General features: G+C 34.0%; 1 protein-coding gene across 1 annotated transcript; it reads left to right on the forward strand.

Moving 5' to 3' along the window:
• Positions 1 to 613: 613 nt before the first annotated feature.
• PRICKLE1 (prickle planar cell polarity protein 1) lies at positions 614 to 15,318 on the forward strand. The gene is made up of 7 exons (XM_044677965.1): positions 614 to 751; positions 9,334 to 9,447; positions 10,067 to 10,204; positions 10,780 to 10,983; positions 11,559 to 11,745; positions 12,009 to 12,869; positions 14,040 to 15,318. Exons 1-7 carry the CDS (start codon positions 617 to 619, stop codon positions 14,888 to 14,890), a joined length of 2,490 nt encoding a protein of 829 aa, XP_044533900.1. The 5' UTR covers positions 614 to 616; the 3' UTR covers positions 14,891 to 15,318.
• The last annotated feature ends 1,892 nt before the right edge of the window (positions 15,319 to 17,210 follow it).

Below are 17,210 nucleotides of genomic sequence, written 5' to 3' on the forward strand. Positions count from 1 at the left end.
TGCCTTCCTTGGATTTTAAGCACTGAAGCTCATTATAAATAAAAAGTAATCTGGAGGCTTATTGCCAGATTTATAAGCATTTATTGGGGGGGGGAGATAGAATGAGAAAGAGAAAGTCTTGGCCTTTCTAACTTTAAGGATAGATCTGATTCACTCAGGCTGAAGCTTGTCAGAGATTAGATAAGTCAAGGAGCAGAGAAAGCAAAGCCCCAGCCCAGGGAGTCAGGTAAGGTGGTAAAGACAGCTCTCTCCACTTCTCACACTCATTTCAAACTCAACTCCCTCCTCCCTCCTTCCCAAAATTGAGCTGGCTCTGACACACTCATGGGGAACCCAGGTGTTCAGCTGTCAGACATGCCAGGTGTTTCTGTGACTCCTACGTCTCACCACTAGGATGCACAAGATCTAAGTCCCCTAAATAATTTACTTCACACAGATTTATGGGAGTATAGGAGACAGCTTACTGTGTGAGGCCCAGCAGTAAGGCAGGCATTCAGTTTTTACATTTAGTGGAGGTGGTTAACAAGTATAAGATTTAATCTTATTTTTCTTCCTCCAGAAACCATTGCTTAATGAACTGTGACTAAGGACCCAACCTTTCACTTTTATATTGGTGATGGAACCTTTGGAGATGGAGCCCCAAATGAACAGACTCATCTTTGGGTATCACAGAAGCTCAACATCTGATGATGATTCTGGCTGTGCCTTGGAAGAATATGCCTGGGTTCCACCAGGTCTCAGGCTAGAACAGGTAGGAACCTATTTTTTAGACCAGTGTTTTCTAAATGTAAATAATGTTTTTAGATATAGCTTTTCTAAATATATTTTAATTGTGATTCAAGTTTACTTGAGGAAAGCAAATGTTAAGAAATAATAGCTAATGTTTTATTTTGTTTTTGTTAACTTTTATTCTTAAGTCATGTTTACTTCTCAATATATTCCTTCTTCCTCTTCCATCTTGGAGCTATTCTTTACTGCAGAATGAAAAACAAATGGAGAAAAAAAGCTATTAAGCAAAACTAACCAACACAATATAGAAATAGCCCTCCACTAATGAAAAGAAAGGTGGAAGGGTCATTCTTAAAACTCTTCAGCTTTGGCTGGATCATTATCATTGTTTTTCAAAATTAATTAGTTTGTTACATTAAAATACCTAATAAACTCCCTTATATTCTTTACCTCTCCCAGTAGAGAAAAGATCATTTGACAAAAAAAATGTCTGTATAAAAAATGACGTCTTACTTATATCAATTAATCAATTCTTTCTCTGGAGACACACATACACAGTCATTTTTCACACAATATGTCCAATTTCAGGTTTTTTTCTTTTTGTTTACATTGTGTATATTGTTTTCTTGGTTCTTCTTACTTTGTATCAATTCGTATGTCTTGCTAAGGTTACCTGATCTTGATCTTAGCCAAAAGGCAAGAAGGATTTCCCCTGTATTCTTCATATTCATGGTTTTTTACATCGAGTGAAGAATCAAGGAAGAACCCCAGATTGAGAGCCTGGACGATTAGGAGGATGGTGGTACCCATGACAGTAAAAGGGAAGTTTGGAAGAGGAGGGAGTTTGAGGGGCGGAAGGGAAGAGGGAAGTTAATAAGTTCTCTTTTGGAAATGAGTGAGATGTGTAGAGGGCATTTGATTATAGATGTCTGGGAGTAGTTGGTAATATCAAACGAGCACAATTTGACATAGATGTGATAACTGAACTTATGAAAGTTGATGAGATCAATAATTGAGATAGTATAGAAGGAGAAGAGAGGAGAGGAAACCTTTGGAGGTTTAATGTAAATGACATGAGTAAAGATCTCATAAAAGAGAACAGTCAGCAGGTTAGGTTGTAGGAGAACCAAGAAAGAGTAGTGTCTCAAAAAATTCAAGAATAGAGAGGATTCCAGAGAATAAGATGGTCAACTGATAGGTGGAGAAGAACTAGGATCAAGAGTATCAAGGAGAGGAGGGTGAACAGTAGTGTCGAAGTCTGGGAAAAGGTAAGGATGGAGAAAAGGCTATTAGATTTGGCAATTAAGAGATCATTAATAGCTTTGGAGAGAATATTTTTAATTGAATAATGAGGTCATAAGCCAGATTGCAAAGAGTTAAGAAAGAGTGAAAGGAAAGGAAGTAGAGATGCCTATTGTATTGCCTTTCTCAAGGAGTTTAGCCACAAAAGGGAGGGAGAGAGAGGACAATAGTTAGTGGACAGATAAAGTTTTTAAGGATATATTTGTAGGCATACATATACATATATCTGTAGATGGGTAGGATTCAAGGGATAGGGTGTGAAGACAGAAATCCTTTCTTTTTTTTTCTTTTTTTTAATCCCTTACCTTCTGTCTTGGAATCAATACTATGTACTGGTTCCAAGGCAGAAGAGTGGTAAGGGCTAGGCAATGGGGGTCAAGTGACTTGCCCAGGGTCACATAGCTAGGAAGTGTCTGAGTCCAGATTTGAACCCAGGACCTCCCGTCTCTGAGCCTGGCTCTCAATCCACTGAGCCACCTAGCTTCCCCCTAGAAGTCTTTCTAACCATTAACATTGACCACTTTTGACATCTTTGCCAATATGATAGTTGCACTAATTTGCATTTTTATTAGTAGTAATTTGTAGCATTTTTCAGTTTCAAACTTGTTTGCTGAATTAAAGTTCCCATTATATCTCCCTCCCTTCCCTCACCACTAGAGTTTTTCTTCAAACTACTTCTGTTGCTGTATATATTATTCCTTCGGTTCTATTCCTTTCAGTCTTAATATTACATGTGGGTCTTTCCAGTAAAAAAATTAACCTGTTCATCATTTCTTACTGTGCAATAGTATGACATCATAATTATATGTCACAGCTTGTGTAACCACTGATGGGTATCTCCTCAATTTCCAGTTCTTTGCCACCACAAAGAGAGCTGTTATCTAAATATGTTAGAACATATAGCTTCTTTTCCTTTTTTCCTGATCACCTTAGGAAACAGACCTAATAGTGGTATTGCTGGGTCACAGGGTAAACACAGTTTTTTAACTTTTAGAACATAATTCTAGATTGCTCTCCAAAATGGTCAAATCAATTCATAGTTTTACCAACAGTGTATTAGAGTCCCCATATTTCCACACCCCCTCCAACATTTGTCATTTTGCCCTTTTGAGATATCTAATCACTAATGACTTAGAGCATTTTTTCATATGGTTATATATAGCTTTGATTTCTTCATCCCAAAACTATCTGTTCATATCTTTTGGCCAATTGTGGAATGGCTCATATTCTTATAAATTCAACAAAGTTCTTTATATATTTTAAATTTGAGACCTCTATCTGATAAAATAAATAAATATATATATATACATATATATATATGTAAGTTTCCCTAGTTTTCTGTTTTTCTTCTAATCTTGGCTATACTTATTTTATTTTTACAAAATATGGTTGATAGCATGTTTTTCTCCCTTTGAAAACTGCCTATTCATATTTGAATATTTATTAGAGAATGGCTCTTATTATTATGTATTTGTATCAATTCTCTATGTGTCTTGGATATGTCCCTTATAATTTTAGCTACATTGATTTCATTTGTGCAAAACTTTTTCAATTTTATGTAATAAAAATTGTCTCCTTTATTTTCCCATTTTTATCCATTATTTGGTCAAGAACTCTTCCCCATCTGTAGTTGTAAAAGCCATCTCCTTCCTTAATCTTATGATTTGTTTATAATATGACACATTACAATCAAGTCATATGTGTGACTATACACTACCATTGTTGTAAATGAGATGAGATATTTGTTTAATGTATAGTTTCTATCATTTTTTGCCAAACAATGAGTTTTTGCCCAGTAGTTGGGATCTGTAGATTTAGTGAACACTCTATTACTATTTTCACTTCTAGATGTAATCTTGCTAACCTGTCCCACTGATCAACTTTTCTATTTTTCACAATACCAAATACTCTTGATATAATTACTGTTTTATTAGTATATTTCCAGATCTGGTACTGTCAGGTCCTCTTCCTTCCTACTTCTTTCATTATTTTCCTTGAGATACATGACATTTTTTCCTACCAGGTAAAATTTGATATTATTTTATTGAATTTTTAGTAGTTTGATATGACACAGAATAAGTAAATTAATTTAGGTAGTGTCATCTTTTTTATTGAACTGGCATGTCCTACCCATGAGTAAGTAAAACCTCTCCAATTGTCTAGCTCGTACTTTATTTCTGGGGAAAGTATTTTGTTTTTATAATTATTTAGTTCCCATATTGCTTCAATAGATGAACTTCTGGCTGTTTAATACATTTTATAGTTCATTGAAAGGATTTTTATCCTATTATTTCCTACTATTTATAGAATGGCTGCTTATAGTACTCCTTAAGTAAATAATCATGTAATCTGCAAAATAGATACTCTTGTTTCCCCTTTACCTCTCCTGTTGTCTCATTTTTTTTACCTCTTCTTATTGCTGTAAGTAACATTTCTAAAATTGTATCAAGCAACAGTGTTAACAATGAACATTCTGTATCCCAGTTTTAGTGGAAAGGACTGTTAACTAGATAATTAAATAATGCTAGTTCCCATTTTAAAGTGGATACTCCTTATTATATTAGAAAATGGCCCATTTTATCCATATGGTTTTTAATGTTCATAACATAAAATAGTCTTGTGTTTGGTAGAGAATTTTTCCGCATTTATTGATATAATCATGTGTTTATTATCTATTTATTAAAGAATACACCAGTAATTAATTAAAACTGTTAAACTAAATATTTAATTAAAACTTTAATAGCTTAAAATTTCACTAAGACTTTGGGAACACACTAGATATATGCATCAGGTGGAACAAATCTAAATACATAAAAGAAAAGTTAATAAATAGAAAATCAAAAAACCTAAATAGTTAGTTTTATAATATATAATAAATAATTATCATTATCTTTTATGTATATAGTTCTCTTAATTAATATTGAGCCAACCTAGCATTACTGGTATGAATCCAATGTAGTCATATTGAAATTTTTTCTTACAATACTATTATAGCTGTTTTGGATAACATTTAAATATTTTTGCATTTATATTAATTAGGAATATTTGTGTAAATTTTTCTTTCTCTGCTTTATCTTTACCTGACTTAGGAATTAGGACCATATTTCAACTATACAATGAACTAATTATTTACTTTTGTAAGTCATTTATGGAGTACTGCAGGGTTTTGTTTTGTTTTTTTTCAAAATCATAGCTTTTAGTTTTATAGTCCAATTCAAATATTAAAATTTTTATCTCCTCTTTGATTTTATGAAACTCAACTTTTTTGTCAAGTTTGTGTTTCCTGATTTGTTGTTTTTCTAATATGTTAGTTGCACATTTAATTCCTTGATCTATTCTTTCTCTCCTTTGTTGATGAAAGTGTTTAATGATATAAATTTCCCACTATGGATTGTTTTGACTGTGCTCCAAAAGTATTTGTGATGTTATTTCATTGTTTTTCTCTTTTGTTCATCAACTATTTATCATTTCAATGATTTGTTCCTTGATATTCCACATATTTCTTTTAAAAATGTTTTCAAATTGAAATTTATTTTTTCCATTTAACAAAAATCTATTCTACATCCTTCCTCAATACCCTGCCCCCCAATTAAAGAAAGACAATACTGATGCAACATAGGCATAGTGGGACAACTATGTAGCTCAGGTTTACCATACCAAAATTTATCACTCAATAAAGATTTTAGCAGATGTAATCCACACCTAGGATTTTTTTTTCTTCACATTCTTTCTCTCATCCTTAGCCCTTGTCCTTTTTCTAGGTGACTTCAACATATATATGTTGATTTTTCCTCAAAATATTAAAACTCCCTATTCTTTAGATTATTCAGTTTTCATTGCATACTTCTCTATTCCATGGTGGCAGCTCCAAAGATGGTCATATCCTTGATGCCATCATCCACAAGTGTTCTGCTTCCATGTTGACAAACTTCAAAATTTCTTTAGCTTATCATAATCATTTATCATTAAATCTTTCTTTGCCATCTGACACCTAACCCTGTTTGTCATCATCTCCATGAACTCCAGTTTTTCACCCCTCAATTCTTTTCCAGGTCACAGCTTACATACTCTCCTCCTTTTCCTATCTGGACTGTTGGTGAACCAATTCAATTCTACACCATCCTCTATTCTCAAATCTCTTGGACCAAGAGTCCAAGCACTGATCATGGCTTGTAACATTCCAAATCTGTATTATTCCCACTATTTACCTCCTTTCATGGTGCAGGAAATCAGAAAACTGTGCTATCTGCATCCTCTTCACATTTATGAAATCTAATTTTAACTGGGCACTTGCTGCAGCAAGTCACTCTATTCCTTAATCAGTTCTCTTTCTCACTCTTCATAGTGACTATTCTGAACTTCTAGTCATCCCTGAAGAACATGGTACCCTTATCACCATCTTTGCTAATGACCTCAAGTCATACTTGACTGGAAAAACCTTGAAGCCATTTACTAAAGGTTTTCCTTTTCCTTTTCCTCCTTATTTCACAATCCTCAAGATATCTTTCCCCAGAATCTCCTCACTGAGTTCTTAGATGAAAAAATGGTTGACCCTTATCCTTGCCAAGCCCAAACCCCTACAAATAATCTTATTCCTATCTCTTCTCATCTTCAGCAGATTGCTCCCAATATCATCATCACTTTAAACTCTCTAGCTGTTTTGTCTCCTTCCCTGAAGGAGGTAGGTCCTGGGCCTGGAATCCCATGTTCAAATCTAGTCACAGACATGGGTAAATCTCCTAAATTTTTTTCTCCCCCTTTTTACTTACAAATATATGCATATTTTTCTTCCATCCTTAAAAAAAAACACCATTTGATCATATCATCCCTGTTAGCTATTGTCCTCTTTCTTTTGCCCTCCTGTGGCTTTCCTTCAAAAAGCCTTCTGTTATCAGTTCCCCAGCTTCTTCTCTTTTCACTTTTTTTTTTAAACCATTACATTCTCTTTTTGAAACAATGCTGGTGTCCTTTCCAAGGCAGTAGAGTGGTAAGAGATAAGCATTTGGGGTTAATTGACTTTCCCAGGATAACACAGCTAGGAAGTGTCTAAGGCCAGATTTGAACACAAGACTTCTCATCTCCAGACCTGGCTCTCTCTCCACTGAACCACCTAGCTTCCCCTCTTCTAAAACTTCTGCAATCTGGCTTTTAATCTTTTTAATTTAATTTAAATTTTTTTTTACCTATGGGGAAAATTTTAACTATTTGTTTAATTTTAGTTTTGAATATTTTCCCATAGTTATATATTTCATGTTCTTTCCCTCTCCTCCAAACCCCTCCAATCCCCCTTAGCCGATGCACAATTCCACTGGGTTTTACATGTGTCATTGATCAAGACCTAATTCCATATTATTGATAGTTGAACTAGAATTATCGTTTAGTGTCTACATCCCCAATAATATCCCCATCACTGGCTTTTAACCTTATTCAACTGAAATGTTTGCCCAAAATCACTAATGATCTCATAATTGTCAAATCCAATGGTAATTCAATATTTTCTCAATCCTGCTCCTCCTTAACCTTTTTGTAGTATTTGACACAAGTTTTCTTGACTCTATTCTCCATTGTTTTTCCTTTTATCTATCTGATTACTTTTTTTACTGTAATTTTTCCCCTTTTCATTCATATCATGCTTTCTAACCACAAGTCCTCTTCTTTGTCCTTATATTTAATATTACTTTGTGATCTTGTCAACTCCTAAGGGTTAAATTTTCATCTCTTTGTAGATGTCCCACATCAACAACTACCTTCTGGACACCTGGAACTGGATGTCTTATCCACATCTTAAAATTGGCATGTCCAAAACAGAAATCATTCTTTCCCCCTTTCCTCTTTCCAATTTTCCTATTGGTATTGAGAGTACCACCAAACTTCCAGTCACTGAAGTTCACAATCTAAAATATTTAATTCTTTGTTTTCACTCTAAATTTCTAATCCCTTTGCAAAATATTGTCATTTTTTCCTTCATGGCATCCCGCATATTTGTCTCCTCTCTTTGCTTGTATAGCCATGATCCCATACTATATAAGGTAGCATTTGATAGCAAAAAATATTGAATTATTTTTAAGTGGAATTTTTATTTCAAGGAGGAGTTATCTTTATACCATCAGTGAGTCTATGCTTACTTCAAATAAATAACTAACCTATTTAAAACTTCAGGTGATATATAAATGATAGATGTTAATTGAGATGATAAGTCAGTTAGGTCAACAAGTATTTATTAAGCACTTATTGTTTTAAACACAGAGGACTGTAAATTAAAGCAGGAAAACAGTTCTTGCCCTCAAGGAACTTACATTCTTTTTTTAAAAATTTAAACTTTTTTATTTCATTTTTTCTCAATTATTTATAAAAAAACAATGTGTAACATTCTCTCCCACCCCCCCCCCCCATTTGAGTCTGAGGCATCATACTTAATATGCAGTTTCTGGGAGGAACTAGCCAATCTGAGAGAGACACCACACAATTAGAGGGTACTTGTAATGTGAGAAGTCCAAGGTGAAGTGAGCTTCCAGATAAAGAGATTTCTAAGGCATTGGAGAGAAAGTCCACAAAAGTCAAGGGTGCAGCATGAAGAGGAATAAAGATATAGTTGGCTAATGCATCATCCTTAAAATGAAGATTCTGGGAGGAACCAGGCAATTATATTTTAAAGGAAATGATCTGGTGTAACATGAAATATAAAAATCAGATCATTAATTGACAGTCAACTTTATATATCAATAGTGTCCTTTAATCACAGAATGACTAAATTAAGAATTGGTATCTGGTTTCTATAGTCTTTTCTATAGATCATATGTATCTAAATCAAATCCGGATAAGCCATGTATTTTAAATGTTTAACAAAGGACCTTTAACATACAATATAACATTTGAGAACACAATAAATTGATTTATATTCAATGTTGGTGGCATTTGTACAATTTCATGCATAGTTTAGTTAGTTGTAGACAGCACCCTATAATTCCATTTGATTTTTTTTTTGACTGATCCTTATGAAGAAGAGAAGAATGGTAACGTTAAATATGGATAACTTATGGTGTGTAAAAAATGCTGCTCTTAAGTCATCACAGCAAATGACATTTCTAACAAGCATTTTAATGGCTGGGTGCTACTTCTCTTAGAACTCCCTAGTTGTACTGAGTTTATTCAATCCTGTCAGAGACCAGAATTAACAATAAGTATAAAACGAGGTTGCTGTTTGCTTTTTGCATATGGGTGCCTGTGTTTTTAATTGGAAAGAAAATGTTGTTTAATCAGAAAGAAAATATGTCAACACCATTCTCCACATCTCTAACACAGGTCCAGCTTTACTTTGCTTGTTTACCAGAAGATAAGATTCCTTATATTAATAGCCTTGGAGAGAAACATCGGATTAAACAACTTTTGTACCAGTTACCTCCACATGACAATGAGGTAAAATAGACCGAAACACAAACTAACATTTTTTTCCTTCTTGCTTGCTTTTTTTTTTATTGAGTCAAATGCAATATATCCTATTACAACCTTTTTTTAAAAATTTGAGGCAAAGAAGAACTAAAAATATTCTGCCTATCAACCCAAGATAAGCATCACATAGGGTCTTGATATTTTAACAAGAATAAAAGTGTGCATGTGTATAGTTGTGTTTGTGTTTATTATGTATATAGCCAGCTATCAGTTTTTAGAAACTTAGCTTTTAATGAGATTTCATTGCAGGCCTAGAGAAAGCATAGGTAGTAACCTCAGTTTTGAAGTTGAGATGAGTAGCTATAAAATTTAGAGTTAAAAGTATAATTAATTTCTTTTTGGTAGTTACTGTAACTTTTAAAATATCAGATTTAAACTAAATATTTCAGTTAGTGAAACACAAAGATTGAGTTCAGATTACATTTGCCTTATATTTTAGAAATGGGGGTGATATAGCCGAGAATAATTTCTAAATTGAGCATTTAGGTATTAGATTAGCAAAAGCATCTGGCAAATTATTTTGTAAAAATGTAGGACTTATGGATTTAATTGAAGTGGTGAGAATTGTTCCCTTTTTAAAATAAAGGCGAGGTATTGCCAATCTTTGAGTGAAGAAGAAAAGAAGGAATTGCAGGTGTTCAGTGGTCAGCGTAAAAAAGAAGCACTTGGAAGAGGAATGATTAAATTTCTTTCCAGAGCACTAACACATACAGTCTGTGAACAGGTAAGTAGTCTGTCATACTTAATGGAGATACAATTTAAAGAGGCTAAAAAACCCACAAAATTTATTTCCAAGTAAATGAATAAAGGAAAATCAGGTTTAGAGAAAATAGAGAAAAATTGTTTTCTTAACCACATGATATAAGATTCTCTTCATGAAAGAGAGATACTTCTCTATAAATGAATGTTGAAATGTTGTCACTTAGAGTAGCAGGACACACAAGGAGATTTGAAGGCCTCATTTTTGAAAAATTAAGAAAGCATAATGAAAACATTTAGGGACTTAGGTAGGAAGTTTATTCAACCTGGCTGACTCAATAAAACCATTATTAAATTAAATTGGTTGAAACAGTTTTCAGAATATTGAAATAGTACATTTGAATGAAGATCATCTTTTTGAGTATTTAAAATAAACCAAAAAAAAAGTCCCTTTGGGACATTTAAAGACTAGTAGAATAAAATGAGCTTTGAATGGCAAGTGGGTATTTGGAATTTAGTATAGAGGGAGGGAGGGAAAGGAGGGAGAGAGCCACACCTGAGGCAGGAACATCTTATAACTCTTAACACTTTTATTTTTAGTGTGGCATAAAGATAAATGCAGGTGAAATTGCAATATTTGCCTCTCGAGCTGGACCTGGAATATGGTGGCATCCTGCCTGTTTTGTCTGCTTTACATGCAATGAGCTGCTAGTTGATCTCATCTATTTTTACCAGGATGGAAAAATTTACTGTGGTAGGCATCATGCCGAACTGCTCAAACCACGCTGCTCAGCTTGTGATGAGGTAAATGAGCCTCTCCGGAAAAAGGGGGGTGAGGGGAGTCCAGGAACACAATATGCCACAATTGATATTTAAGACACCAAAAAAAGGAACTCTTTTGGACGCTCAAAGATAGATTAGATTATGCCATACTAAAGGATTCAGTTCCTAATAACTCTGTGTATCGCCACATGCCACTCACTACATGTCTGCTGTTTGGCAAATATAGTTTGTAAAGAGAGGAATTAAGTATTGCTAAGGTTAAATTAGAATCAGGTCTCTGAGATTTTTTTTGAGAGAACAAATAAAATGAATACATTTTCCAGGACAGAGTTTTTCCTTGTCAGATTGTGCCAATGAACTATTATTATTTAGCAAAATTAGGACCGTGTTAATGATTTCGTATACCACGTATCCTTGAGGTCCATTAAAGTAAATATTTTGTGTCTGGTTTCGAAACTGGTTATTAGTTAGCTGAAAGAAGGGAAACTATAGATTGTTTTAAGGACCCACCTGTCAGCTGCCCAAAAGACATTTAGCCTTCTAGCGTAAAGAATGAAAAGAGCACCTGCTAATTACTGGAACTGTTTATTTTTTAGATAATTTTTGCTGATGAGTGCACAGAAGCTGAAGGCCGCCATTGGCACATGAAACACTTCTGTTGCCTTGAATGTGAAACTGTCCTTGGTGGACAAAGATATATTATGAAGGATGGTCATCCATTCTGCTGTGGTTGCTTTGAATCCCTCTATGCAGAATACTGTGAGACCTGTGGAGAACACATAGGTATGAAAATCGCCCACCTTCCTACATAAGTCATAATGTTCTTGGTGATATGCAAGCACGTACAATAGGTTTTGAAGGTCCTAAAAAGAAAGCCTCCTTTTAGATTCCGTGCCTAAAGTTGCATGATCACTTGTTTGGGAGAGAAGCTTACAGCTAGGGTTACGTGGGAAGCCTGAAAAGAAATGAAAGACATTAGACAGAGCCATGTATTATAGTTTAAAGATAAAAATGAAGACTTCTATCTCTTTTTTTTCTCATAATAGGTGTTGATCACGCTCAAATGACCTACAATGGACAACATTGGCATGCCACAGAAGCTTGCTTTTCCTGTGCACAGTGTAAAATTCCGTTGTTAGGTTGTCCCTTTCTTCCCAAACAAGGACAAATTTATTGCTCAAAACCCTGTAGCCTTGGAGAAGATATTCATGCCTCAGATTCCTCAGACTCTGCATTCCAATCCGCGCGATCGAGAGACTCTCGGAGAAGTATCCGTATGGAGAAAAGTAGTCAAACAACCGATCAGTGTAGACAGTCTCTGCTCCTCTCCACTGCGCTGAGCTCTAAGTTCCACCACTTTTCTGACAATACTGAAGAAACCCTTTCTCATAAACTGAATGATCTGAACCTCTCACACCAAGGAGTGGGTTTTGTCAATAAAGAGTTTTGGGAAGGTGAAGGAAACCAGGAAACACTAGAAGACTCTGAAGAATGGGCAAAGCACGAAGACTATATGACTCAACTGCTTCTCAGATTTGGTGATAAAGGTCTCTTTCAGCAGCCTAGAGAAATGGACCTTCAATCCAGTGAGCAGTGGATAACTGATAATATGGTTGTAAAGAAGACCGACTTAAAGCAAAATAAGCAGAGCCTCGCAAATGAAAAGTACCAGTCAGATACGTACTGGTCACAGTCACAGGATGGATTGGGTGATTCTGCTTATGGTAGTCACCCAGGTCCTGTTGGCAATAGAAAACTCCAAGAATTGAATATGGAGCACGGAGCTTCTGGATACAATCACGATCAAACACGTTGGTATGAAGATCCTGTGGAGTGCTTGTCTGACTTGAAAAAAGAACAAAGTGACCTGGATTCTATGGATTCCTTGACCTCATCGAATATTATAGGTATACAATCAAAGGATAATGGGGCCTTTTATTTTAAAAGGCAAATTGACACTGAAGAGTTTTTTTTAATTTTTATTTTTTAAATCACATCATTTTATTTATTTTCCCCATTTTTATTTTTAATATTTTCCCATATTTACATGTTTCATGTTCTTTCCTGAAGGGTTTTTTTTTAATCAAGATAAAAGATAATTTTATTACTATACTAGAAAATAGTCATTTTTATGACTGAGATATTTATGTAAGAGCATGCTCTTACAAATTGTGATTATAAAGTAATGAAATTGATTTTTATGTGTGGCTTCTGGAGTCAGTCTTGCTATTTTATAGTTATGCTTTTTTTTCGTACCTTACTTTGTCATAGAATTGAGACTAAATATTGGTTCCAAGGTAGAAAGCAATAAGGACTAGGCCATTGGGGTTAAGTGACTTGCCCAGGGTCATCCAGCTAGGAAGTGTTTTGAAGACAGATTTGAACCCAGGATCTCCCATCTTTAGTCACTGAACTGCCTAGCTGCCTCACATATATTACTCTTAACAGTGTGCTCAGTCAGTCTCTATTACTGTTTCTGTGAGCTCCGGCAAGTTAATTTAATGCCTTGGTCATTTTCTTATAAAGAAATGAGATGAGAGGGGAAAGCAATAGTCAAATCCTGTTTGATATATGGGGATATAATGTATATGTTCTTGCAAAATAATGTGCTAAATGAATTCAGGGTTCACCTACACATCGTTTTTTAAGCCCTCAATTTTATTTCCTTTCTTTTATAGGTCATTGTTCAATGATAATGAAATGCCTGAAGTAGTGGTTTGCCAGTGCTAAGAAAATTAACTTTAGGATTTATTAAAGGTCTTACTTGAAACGTAGCACAATTTATTTTAATCTTGTGCTATTTCATAAAGCTTAGGAAGCCAAGAGTAAAATAAGAAGAGTAATATGTAATGTCTTCTTTTCCAAGCACCCTTCCAATAGAATCATATATTTAGAGCCAGAAGGGATGTGACTCAGTTTTCTCTTTAAAACACCTCTGATTCATTCTATAGGTGAGAAAATGTGCAGTGGAGTTACAGAGCTCTGCAGGTTTAATATTGCATTGAATTGTGAGTTGTCTCTATGTTTCCACTGATATGTCAGGATTATTGGAATAACCCCTTTATCTTGTCTTCTAGGGACTTCAGTAGATGGAGAAAGCAAGTCAAGACCTTCATTATATTCTTTGCAGAACTTCCAGGAAATAGAAAGAGAAGAGTGTGAGAAAATGAGCAATATGGAAACTTTAAATTCTTCTCTGCTCCACAGAACCACCGAATCCTTAAAGAGACTCAGCTCTGAATTGTATCCAGAAAAGATACTGGCTGAAGAAAAACACCGATCAGCACACCTGCCAGTATTGAGAAGATCCAAGTCTCAGTCTAGACCCCAAGTGAAATTTTCAGATGATGTTATTTATAATGGAAACTATGAGAGTACTGAAACCAGCCAGCCACCAATGAGTGAAAGGACTAGGAGAAGAGTTTATAATTTTGAGGAATGGGGACCACGGCCTCATCCTCATCGTCGCAGGAGAAACAGGAAATCTTGCTCAGACAACGCGCTGAACCTGACTACAGAAAGAAAGTACTCCCCTAAAGCTAGGCATTGGTATTATTCTCCAGAGAACTATGGAAAGTTTATCCAAAATAAAAGTGCTCACGAGCTCCCTGCTTACATGCAAAATGCTGAGCTCTGTAGACAGTATGTTCACGTTACTTCAGATTATGCATCACAGAATCAGACGGCTGATAAATTTATCAGACTTTATGGTGACAATGATTCGTCATGTTCAACCTCTTCTTCTGAGTCGGAAGAAGAAGGATACTTTCTTGGGCAACCCATTCCTAAACCACGACCACAGAGATATGCCTGCTATACAAAGGACCTCTCCAATCCAACACTGGAAGTACTTACTCAGTATGGACAAAGGACATCAAAATCCAAAGGGAAAAAGGGACACAAAGGCAAAAATTGTGTTATTTCTTAACTCAGTAGTTATGGAAAACATGCATTTGAACTCTGTAGTTGGCAGGTAGATTTAAATACTTTGCCAACAAAAATGGTAACCCAAGTGATCATACACATATTCAAAAATAGTTTGTCCAGCTTCATCTCCTTGCATGTTACCAAGTTTATAGGTTATCTCTGAAGGACTACAGGTTTTTCAATTCAAAGTAATAAATCGTTGTTACATAGTATTTAAACTCACTATAGAGAGGGCTTTCATTTTAAAAGATGGAGAAATAATAGCCACCTTCATTAAACAGTAGTTTTATTTTTCATTAATGTTATCCAAACTGGCTTAGATCTTGATTGCTTTGTTTTATTATGAAGCATGCATATAATTAGAACTGACAGAGAAAAAAAATGGTCCATTATATTGTATAAGGCCAACTGGAACCCTTTCAACATTTAACCCCATGTTAACATTATATTGTTTTACTTCCAGTTACCAAATGAGAAAATATTGCTATTTATAATGTATTTCAGAAACTTGAGTATTTCCCTAATTTAATAGTACAATTATTAATGTATATATTACATGATTCAGATTTTCAAACTGATATTTTTATATTCTTGAATTGTAAGTCTACTATGCTACAAAACTAGATTTCTTAGGGAGCTAGCAGTAGCATTAGAGATTAAGTGAATGTTTATATTTTAGTCAGGGTTTTAAGTTTAGACAGTCAAAATTGTAATAATGGTGTAAAATTTAACTTTTTTATCTTCAGTATTAAAAAAGTTCTGTATGCATGGCAGAACTTAGTAAATACTCTTAACTTTGACCCACTTAAATCTACAAGTATTATTTGTGAGTCAAGCAATGTAAACTGTACAAATGTAAAAGCAAAATTTAAAAATATAAAAGCACATTTTCAAAATACTCTTGAAAATATATCAGTAAAAATCAAATTGAAATTGTATGGATGCTTTTTTTCCTTCTTTTTTGAAATGATAATTGATAAGTGGGGACAATCATGGCCATGGTGACACTGTTTCTTTATTACGTTGAGTAGAGTGGATTTTCAGTCAGTGGAATTTTTTCCTCTTCTTTACAGATGGTTTGCCAATCTGAAAAAAAGGCTTTTGAAATTGATTTGGAAATGCAAGAAAGAGAAAGAAAAATTCCCCCATTAATGACCAAAATAGAAATCTTAAAAATCAAAGAAGTGATTTACAAAACTGAAAGCAAAAAATCATTGAATTAAAAAATTTTAAAGCATTTAATTAATAAATAAAACTAGGAATTGCTTTTAAAAACATTCAAATAGACAAGCTATTACTTAACTTTATTTTTTTAAAAAGAAAACAAAATTACCACTATTAACATATTAAAAAGGCAGTTTTCAGGAAAAAAAATTCTAAGCTATCAATATCTGTGAAAAAAAATACTTTCAGTCACTAATAGAGAAATGAATATTAAAATAACTCTGAGCTTTCACATTTTATCCATCAGCAGGCAAAACTAAAAAAGCAAAATGCCAAATACTAGGGGGGCAATGGAAAACATTAATTCTATTATTTAATCTATATTAATCTACTATTTTAATTTTATTAAAATTAATTTTAATTTTATTACTCTATATTAATCTACTATTGGTAGAAATGTTAACTGGTCTAGCCATCCTGTAATGCCCAAAAAGCTATTAAACTTAACATAACCTTTGCTTTTATGATACTACTATGGCCCAAAAGAGATTTTTTTAAACAGGAAAAGAACCTAAAATATAAAAAAATATTTATAGCAGTTCCTTTTGTGGTGGGAAAGAATTAGAAACTGAGGGTGTGGTCATCAATTGGGGAATACCTGAATAAGTTGTAATATATGAATGTGATAGAATACTATTATCCCAGAATGATAAAGGGGATGGTATCAGAACAGCATGGGAAGACTCATCTGATCAAAAGAAGAGTAAGCAGAACTAGGAGTACAATTTGTATAATATCAACAACATTATAAAGATAAACACTTTGAAAAACTAAAGGACAGTGACCAATGTAAAGACCAGTTATATCAGCAACCTACTCTGTGACTCTGAAAACAGGACAGAAAAATATGGCAGACAGACATTTTATTTCCTATGATTAAAAGGAAGAAGTCAAAAGAACTATGAATTTCTTTAAAGAGGTTCCTGAACCTAAAATAGCAGAAGGTATTGAACTGAGAGCAATATTCTATTGAACTGGGATTGTACTACATTTGTGTTTCTGCTAACTATAATAAATTATAGTCTACAAAGTATGTGTCAGTATGTCAGTGGAAAACTTCAAAAAATTCATGATCACATTTATTAATAGGGATATTA

This window comes from Gracilinanus agilis, chromosome 5, assembly GCF_016433145.1.
Source record: "Gracilinanus agilis isolate LMUSP501 chromosome 5, AgileGrace, whole genome shotgun sequence".
In the NCBI taxonomy this organism is placed as follows: Eukaryota; Metazoa; Chordata; class Mammalia; order Didelphimorphia; family Didelphidae; genus Gracilinanus; species Gracilinanus agilis.